We start from the raw sequence: 9,833 nt of genomic DNA on the forward strand, positions 1-9,833 counted from the left end.
CATGGAATCGTTTCCCAACTTTCAGCGTCGAGTACACCTCAGTAGAATGGTGTAGCAGAGAGGAGAAATAGGACCTTGTTAGACATGGTTCGCTCGATGAGTTACGCTTCCTTACTGAACTCGTTTTGGGGTTTCGCAGTGGAGACTTCGATATACATACTCAACTGTGTTCCCTCCAAGAGTGTTGCAAGAACTCCTCTAGAGTTGTGGAACGGGCGTAAAACTAGTTTACGTCACTTCTACATTTGGGGTTGCCCTGCACACGTGCTTGAGGCTAATCCCAAGAAGTTGGAACCACGGTCGAGGTTATACCTCTTTGTAGGCTACCCTAAAGGTACACGAGGGGGTTATTTTTATGATCCAATGAAAAATACGGTGTTTGAGTCAACAAATGTTAATTTCCTGGAGGAGGATCATATAAGGGAGCACAGTCCATGAAGCAAAGTAGTGTTGCGTGAACTTTCCAATGAAACTACTCAAACTTCAACAAGAGTTGTTGAAGAGCCTGCTACATCAGCAAGAGTTGTTGAGGAGTTCATCTAGTAGGTCGGTTCTACCTCAAGAGTTGAGGGAATCTCGACGTAGTGGGAGGGTTGCGAACCCACTCGTTCGCTATCTGGGTTTCACGAAAATCCTTGCTATGGTAGAAGATGGCGATGTTGAGGATCCGTTGTCTTATAAGAAGGCAATGGAGGATGTTGACCGGGATGAATGGGTCAAGGCCATGCATCTCGAGATGGAGTCGATGTACTTCAACTCAGTATGGGATCTTATAGATCAGCCTGATGGGGTAAGACCTATAGGTTGTAAATGGATCTACAAGCGTAAAAGGGTACTGATGGGAAGGTACAAACCTTCAAGGCTCGACTTGTGGCAAAGGGTTATACCCAGGTAGAAGGAGTCGACTATGAGGAGACTTTCTCGCCTGTTTCCATGTTAAAGTCGATCCACATTCTTCTGTTCATTGCAACTTATTATAATTATGAGATCTGGCAAATGGACGTCAAGATGGCTTTTCTGAATGGCAATCTTGAAGAGACCATTTACATGGTGCAACCCAAGGGATTCATAGTCCAAGGTTAAGAGCAAAAGGTTTGCAAACTGAATCAGTCCATTTATGGACTGAAACAGACGTCTCAATCTTGGAACATACGATTTGATACTGCGATCAAGTTGTATGGCTTTGACCAAAACGTTTATGAACCTTGTGTCTACAAGAAGATCATCTACGCTTTAGTAGTCTTCTTAGTGTTGTATGTAGACGATATCCTACTCATTGGGAATGATGTAGGTCTACTGACTGCAGTTAAAAACTGGCCAGCAACCCAATTCCAAATGAAAGAATTAGGAGAGGCTCAGTTTGTTTTTTGTATACAGATCTTTCGGGATCGTAAGAACAAAGTGCTAGTACTATCTCAAGCATCGTACATTGACAAGATGTTGCTCAAGTACTTGATGCAAGACTCGAAGAGGGGCTTACTGCCGTTCAGGCATGGAGTCACTTAGTCTAAGGACATGTTTCCTAAGACACCTCAAGAGGTTGAGGAGATGAGATGGATCAGTCTAACCCAGACCATTTTAATGTTGCTGACCCGTTTACGAAAGCTCTCACGACTATAGTGTTTGAGGGTCACCTACAGAGCATGGGTCTATAGGATTGCCCACATCTGGACTAGGGCAAGTGGGAGATTTTCTTATACTGGCTTTTATGCCTTAGTTTATTATTTTGTACTAGTTTTTGTACACCCCACTTTGCTTTAGGACAAGTGGAAGATTGTTGGGGTTGATGACCTAAAGTCTCGTGTCCTATAGTTTGTAAACAGTTTGTACGAACGCTTATATTGTATAATATATGATATTTACTTCACATCTTGTATTTTGCTCAGTTACTTGTTTTATTTGCTTTACCAAAAACCAATAAATATAAAATCCCGGGTTATCTGTATGTGAATCGGTGACATACAAGTGGATCATGTCTTGAGTGATAACCAAAATGGTCTGTAGTATATGGATATAGTAGGGAAACCTTATCCTGATAATGCTACGAATGCGACCTGCTTTGTGGAATGGTCACAAGTGTTGTGTCTTGTCACAGATGGTCTGGTCCTGATCATTCGTGTTGGGGACATGGATATAGGAGGAAGTTCAATTATATATGATATAATTGGACTGGTTAATTATATATATGATATAATTGGCTAAATGTATGAGATATATTATTTTGGAGAAAATTAGATATAAATATGATTTATATCAAGTAGAGGATAAAATACTATAGTAGATATGTGATATCAAACTATAGGTTAACATTATAATATGATTATATTTATTAATATTTTTGTTGGTTAATTATATGATAATTAACCCAAAAATCACGTTTGGACGTGAGTTAGTGGGGCAGCGTCGGTTATTATAACCGATGAATTAAAATGAAAATAGTTTTCATTTTGGTCGTCTAGAAAAGAAATCAAGAGATCGCGCTTGTAACGCCCCAAAGTTTTTTTTAAAAAAAAGGAAAAAAAAAAAGAAAATCGTTGGTTATCTTGAGATGAAGGAATTAGGGTTTTAAAGGGGGCCTTGGGATGCGTGCAAAAGAAAAAAACAGGAAAAAGAATTTTTTTTCTTTCTTCTTCTTATTCCTTCTCTAGTTCGTGAAACTCTCCCCCCCCTTCACTCCAGTCGAGCGCATCAGCCTCTTCGTCGATTCTAGCTTTCCTTCTTCTCCGTCGTCGACCGCGCCACCTAGCCGAAGCCTGGGTTCACCCCACTGCGAAGCTCGACCTCCGACGACGGCAGCTGTGCCTCCTCGTCGTGGTCAACCAAGCCGTCGATCGATCGTGGGTCTTCCAGTCGTGCCGGGTTTTTTCCCTTCCAAGCGTCGTTCTCTGTCTGCCTGTTGTCATCGGTGCTGGTAGCAATTTGTTTGTGGCAGTTCGGTCGAGTGGTCTGTTGGGGCGAGTTCGATTTTTCTTTTTTATTGGCAGCCCATTGTCATTTGGGGATTCTTGGGCCTAAGCTAACATTCACCTATGGATTTTGCAATTGGTTTTAGGAACGTGTGTTGATGAAAGAAGTTCTCGAGCGAAGTAAGGTCTCGTTTTGGGACAGTGCGTTATCCTGAGGTAAGTGGTTTACTGCTGGTTTCCCTAGGATGTTGATAAGCATTCTGAGAAATTTTTATGTCATATGTGAAACTGTGATGAAATCTGTTATGGGTTTTTGTGCTGAATTTGAAGTCATGGAATATGTTATGGGTTTTTGTGCTGAATTTGATGTGCTGATTTGAAGTATTCATACTGTGATGAAGTTGGACGTAAGGGTTAAGGGGATACTATGATAAGGTGCATGAGTAGACTGGGGGTAGTGGGCTAATGTTGATGTATGAGTAGATTGTGAAACAGTTGAAATGTGGGTAACGGGGTTAAAATTTGATACTGTGTCATGGCTTTGGTTGCATGCTTATGTTGACTGTTGTATGCTTATGTTCATATGAGATTTTTGTGGCTGTTAATGTTTCCATTAGGCGATGCACATCGCATGGGTGAGCCTTCGAGCCCACACCCTATGCTTATGTACGGTGTCCTTTTTGGGATCACCACTTGTGTTTTATGCTTGTGACCTTCGTGTCACTACTTATGAAAGCGTGCCTTCGGGTCCGCCCCTTATGCCTATGCCTATGCCTATGTTTATGATGCCTTGTGTATTTTGGTCCAATGGATAGACTAACAGATCACTGAGTGGGCCCAGTAGTAGGCTACTTACTGAGTATATTTTTATACTCACCCTTTTCTTTCCCTATTTTTCAGGTAAGGGTAATGGCAGACTAGTGCATGACAAGAGAGATCTGTGACCTGGCCATTAGGACGATTCACTGCTTCCGCATATAGTATCATGTTTTGACATCTTGTTTAGGAGTTAGTCTTACACTTTCATGCAAAATACATCAATTTTTTTATTTGACTATTTAATTTCCTTCGTTTGTTTTAATAGGGTTTAGAGGTACCCCGAATAGTAAATTATTTTATTTTATTTTGCTTTAGTTTATTTATTATTATTTAATTGTGTTTTCATATCTTTGCTCACTTGAGCATTATTAAATAAAATTTTGGCTCTTTTATTTGATGATTTAAAAGAAATTGTACGCTTAAGTCTATGCATGCATGAAGTAGCGTCCTGGAATGTAGTAGGAAACTAGGATCGTTATAGCGCTAGTGAAAAGTAAGAGATTGCTTAAGCATTTCGAGATCCTATACGATAGTCACTCTCTGCCTAAACGATCATCCACCTCGCGCCTAAACGATCGCACACTAGTTCCTACATGATCGCATAGCTTCCCTAAACGATTGTAGTGTGTGCCGAGTTTGCTAAACGATCGTATACCATTCCCTAAATGATTGTTCGTTTTTGAATAACTATGTGTTTGAATGTATATTGTTGTATTTCGGCCACTGTGAGTTCGGGGCGACCCGAACATGCTCATGGAACTCTTTAGTAAGAGATCCTTTCAACATCATAACAACTGAGCAATAATTTCATCAAAGTCGACACCTTTCTTCTGATTGAACCCTTTAACAACCAATCTCTCTTTGTAACGTGAATTTGAGGTATGTTCTTCATGTTTTACTTTATAAACCTACTTATTTTTCAGTGCAGTTTTTTCTTTAGGCAGTTTCACAAGATCAAAAGTGTGGTTTTCATGTAAAGACTTCATCTCATCTTTCATGGCATCAATCCACCCTCTTTTGTGCTCGTCTTCTATGGCCTCTTCATAATCCTTAGGCTTTCCCCCATTAGTTAATAATAAATATTCATTAGCTGAATATTTTGTTGACGGACATCGATCTCTGACAGATCTCATGAGTGAAACATTTGTAGGAACTTTTGTTTCTGACAACTGTTCCTGAATACTATCATTTGCCTCAACATGCTTAGAACCCCCATCTGTATCAACTGTAACGACCCGACCCCCTAGGACTTAAAGTTAGGCCGTTACTAAATACATGCATGCATGGAACTCAAAATGACGCTCGGTTATGACGAACTAAATGCTAATTAAATAAGGTAAGTTTAAAAGACTTTCATTAAATTCAAATACTAAAACAATAGTAAGGTACTCGTAAATCATAAAGGATAATAAATAAGTCTGAAAAACGATTCTTAAAAGTAAGTTTTAAACATCAAAACTAAAAGTTAATAGAAACATGAAAAGAACTCTAAATCTCATGAGCGGAAGCGTAAAAACTAGTCCCAGTGGCTCGGTCACGAATTCCACTTGTCCATTGCCGACGCATCTCTACCCTTACTTGAAACAACAACATGAGAAAGAATGAGTGTAAAATACTCAATAAGTAACCCCACTACTAGGGTCAGGCTAGGCATCTATGTTCTCTAGATACCCACCTTTGGTAAAACATATAAACTGCTCTAGTCTTCATGGGACACATATACACATGAAACAAGAAGGATACTGAGTTCTATCCTACTGTAGTTAAGTATGCTCACTACCTCTGGTAAATTCCGAAGGAGACACAAATTGGTGAATCCCGAAGGAAACACAAACTGGTGAATCCTGAAGGAAACACAAACTGGTGAATCCCGAAGGAAACACAAACTGGTGAATCCTGAAGGAAACACAAACTGGTGAATCCCGAACGAATCACAAACTGGTGAATCCCGAAGGAAACACAAACTGGTGAATCCTGAAGGAAACACAAACTGGTGAATCCTGAAGGAAACACAAACTGGTGAATCTTGAAGGAAACACAAACTGGTGAATCCCGAAGGAAACACAAACTGGTGAATCCCGAAGGAAACACAAACTGGTGAATCCCGAAGGAAACACAAACTGGTAAATCCCAAAGGAAACACAAACTCTAATGGGCATCTAACTAATCAGTAAGGACATTTGCACAGTCTCAACATCATAATCATCACTGTACAAATCTATGACATACATATAAACCTCAACATCATGGCTCTACAACATATACATATACCTCAACATCATGGTTCTACAACATACATGTATACCTCAACATCATCAGATCAAATACAACCATATGGAATCACATACCATCTCATACTAGCATTCAAGTGTCTATGTGCACAAATAAATAATTCAGATCTCGTACCAGAACATACTTTGGTCATATTATACTATCAGTCTATCATGCTATCATTCTGCTATAACATTCATTTACCATGCTAGCATACATCTAATGCCTGGCCCGTTGGCAGTTCCAGTAGTAAGATTACTTACCTCAGACTTAAGCCCAAGATAACTAACAAGTTTATCTTCTCCTTAGAATGGAATAATCTTGGATCAAAGTTCCAAAGCTGAAGTTTAAGCTGAATTCGCTCCCAAACTTTGCAAACAAAGCCAACCTAAACATAAGCCATTATTAAGGTTCCAAGTCCAAATTTTACAGCAACATCAACCAAAACAAAATGGTTTTGAAACTTCCAAACTTCCCAAAGTTAAACCAAAATATTGTTACCCAAGATGTGGTTTGAAATCCAAATCACTTGAAATCATCCAAATCAACACAACGCAAAGCCACCTAATACTGAACCTGAATCTGTTGGACAAATGACGGATGACACCAACATGTGATGAATATTAACAACTTGAAGCCAAAACTTAATGGGTAACAAAGATCTTCAAGAAAAACCATGGAAACTCACCTAAAAGAACCCAATCTTACACAAATCTTGAGAATCCGATGAGAGCAAGACAACGGCAGTGGCGGAGCTAAGACGCTGGCCGAGATCTTGGACGGCAACAGACAGGGTCTGCCATCAGCAGAGTGTGAATGACTGAGGCGACGACGCTTCGACGGAGATGGCTTTAGATCTGGCGAACGTGGCGACTTTGGCAAGGGGCGGAGAGGAAGAAACCCACGAATGATACGTATAAGAACCCGCGAGAGTTGCTGGGCGAAATCCTCGACGACGTGTGGCGCGCGGAGGAGTGGCTGGGCAGACGATGGTTTCGGACACAAATCTGACCGGCTGGGCGAGATCGGGGCGCGACGGAGGAGATTTGGACGATCTCTACTTGCTGACGAGATCGAGCTGACCTGTGCGAACGATGGCCCACGAACGAACGACCGATGAGCTGGTGGCGGCTTGATCGGATGACGATGCCGGCTGAAGAGGAGATGGTCGGCGATTGCTAGGCACATAAAGAGGGTCTTCAGGTTGGGGGGAGGAAGAAGAAGAAGGAAGAGAAAAAAGTTTTTTTTTTTCTTTTTTAAAAGAAAAAGGTCATTCTAATAAAAGAAATAAAATATAATAAAATTTTATTTTATTTTATTCCATTATATTCTATTTCACTTTTATTTTAACGTTTCCCCCATTACACAAATATATCTAAATATATATACTTAAAACTCTTCCTCTTTTCTCTTCAAATTCTAAAATCAAAATCAAATTAATTTCCCCAATATAAATTTAAATTCTCGACATTAACTTAAAATTAAATTAATGTGACATAAATCCAAATCTCCCCTTTAAACAAAACTGAACTTCGAAATTAACAAAATTGTCGTCGAATTTTACGAAAAAATACAGAATTTGAAAAAATGAAAAACTCGAGATGTTACATCAACAAACTGATCATCCTGAACCTCATTTTCTATCTGTGTAGAAGACTGTGTCAAAGAAACTGAACTCAAATTAATCAAATCATCATTGTGCTCAGATTCTGTTTTATCTGTCTTCTCAATGTCTAGTATTGTTTGTTCTTCTACAAACACAACATCTCGACTTCTTATGAGCTTCTTCTGCACTGGATCATACAATCTATAACCAAACTCATCTTGGCCATAGCCAAGAAATACACACGGTCTAGTCTTTGCATCAAGCTTCAATCTCTTATCTGTAGGAACATGAAAAAGAGCTTTACAATCAAAGACACGTAGGTGATCATAAGATATATTTTTATTTGACCATATTCTGTTCGGAGCTTCTAATCCCAAAGAAACACATGGTGTGGGATTCAAAACATGTACAATTGTATTCACTCAGAAAGTAAGCATTTCATTCTTTCAACTAGTGTTCTGTTCATTCTCTCAACTATCCCATTTGATTGAGGAGTCTCAGAAGGTGTCTTTTGATGTCGAATACCATGATTTCTGCAATACTCATCAAAATTTCCGCAATACTCACCTCCATTATCAGTCCTAAAACACTTCAACTTTTTACCATTTTCTCTCTCAACAAGGACATGAAATTGTTTAAACACTTGTAGCACCTAATCTTTAGTCTTCAAGGTATAAACCCACATTTTCCTTGAATGGTCATCAATAAGCATCTCAAAATATGACATACGTCCAAGTATTTAGTTTTTATAGGACCACATGAAGGGATTCAATCCCAATGCAGAAGTGATTAATCGTTCTGTCTTTGAACTGAGGTTGGGAAAACCAATATGATTTTTACAAGGCTAAGCATAGGGATTTTTCATGCTAGAAAAATTCGAAATTAATAAAGTTTACCTTTGTAGAAAATCTAAATCTTCACGAAATTCCCCTTCTAAGGTCATGACCATCCCTTTTGTGAAAAACCAGAAATCATTCTACCCAATAAGAACACCACCAATATGGAGTCCTTGTTATTCTTAGGACATAAGAAATGAAGTGTGGGCTTCTGTGAGTTTTGGCATAGGGAAATTTATGAGAGGGAGTGAGAGAGAGAGCAAAAAATTTGTAGAGGTTTTTTTTTCTTATGTTCACTACTATATTTCCACGCAGAAAAGAAGAGGAATATAAGGGGGAGAAGGGAGTTATAATAACTCCCCCACTCCCTACGTTTTTTTAAAAATAATTCCCCTAATGGGGAGTTATCTAATTTTAATGAATATTATTTTAATATTAAATAAATAAGATTAAAATAATATTAACATAACGTTTATAATATGGTTAGCTAACCATTAGTAATCATATTATATGCATTTATAATCACATTATAATACAACTTTAACCTATAGTTTTGAATATGAATCAAATTCATATTAAATATTAATCTATAGTATAAAACCTAATTAAAATATTTGAATCACATTCAAATACTTTTCTCTCACATATTATATAGTTTTAATTATAAATCATATTAGTATATAATTAATTACTCAAATCCCCATAAATAATTTGAATTCCAAGAATAATTAATCCTTGTTTCTATCCTTAGTGAGTTAACAAGGGGACCTATTTGACCTATAGATTAGTGATGTGTGTAATTGTGATGCGTTATGATGTGAGTTTGCGGTGATGTGTGTTATGTGGTGACCATGCAAGTTTTCCTAACAAGACCAAACTATAAGCCTTATTTGGTTTCCTGGTAAGTCCAGGGTCGAACAGAGGGACTACTAAGTAAATATGTGATAGTAACTTTGATTCTCTTGCGGTAGTAAAAAAAAATGAAGTGGATGGTGTTTTGATTAAGAATTTTTCCTATGCGACGGAGTTGAACGCAGAGTTGATAAAAGCGTAGAGTTACAATGAGTATGCGATGAAGGGGTTGAGAAGGGGTTTAGCTAATATTTCCTAAGATTGTGCACAAGTTATGTGATCATGCTACGTACAAATAATAGCACGTCATTTCTCAATGCAGAATGCCATAGTTCCTCTTTCTAGGACGCATGCGATGTGTATACAAAAAAGTCGATAGGACTTATGTCTAAGCCTCTATTCTTGTCTATGCGATGATGAATGATGCACACATAAAACAAGGTGACCGTATACAATCATTCCTATTTCTAGAGCACATGCGATGTGTTAATAGCAATAGAACTTATGTCTAAGTTTCTATTTCTTACTTATGTGATTCTAATC

The 9,833-nt window shown here is 38.4% G+C and overlaps 1 protein-coding gene across 10 annotated transcripts in view; it reads right to left on the reverse strand.

Annotated features, from left to right (window-relative positions):
* Nucleotides 1-7,357, reverse strand: part of LOC120092102 (uncharacterized) — a 44,813-nt gene extending 37,456 nt beyond the window's left edge. For 9 of the 10 annotated variants that reach the window (XR_016524566.1, XR_016524567.1, XR_016524565.1 and 6 more), the window contains exons 1-3: nt 6,685-7,357; nt 6,498-6,578; nt 6,260-6,384 (exon numbers count right to left, since the gene is read on the reverse strand). Coding sequence is in view for 5 of the 10 variants with exons in the window: in XM_090307191.1 (XP_090163317.1) it covers nt 6,291-6,384; nt 6,498-6,578; nt 6,685-7,184 (675 nt within the window). In the remaining 5 variants the exon portion in view is untranslated. Of the gene's footprint in view, nt 1-2,216; nt 5,303-6,259; nt 6,385-6,497; nt 6,579-6,684 lie in introns of those variants that run through there. The other variant, XM_090307192.1, reaches the window with a different exon arrangement.
* Nucleotides 7,358-9,833: the final 2,476 nt, after the last annotated feature.

The sequence above is a fragment of the Benincasa hispida genome, chromosome 11, assembly GCF_027475165.1.
Source record: "Benincasa hispida cultivar pf3 chromosome 11, pf3_genome.v1.1, whole genome shotgun sequence".
Classification (NCBI taxonomy): domain Eukaryota; kingdom Viridiplantae; phylum Streptophyta; class Magnoliopsida; order Cucurbitales; family Cucurbitaceae; genus Benincasa; species Benincasa hispida.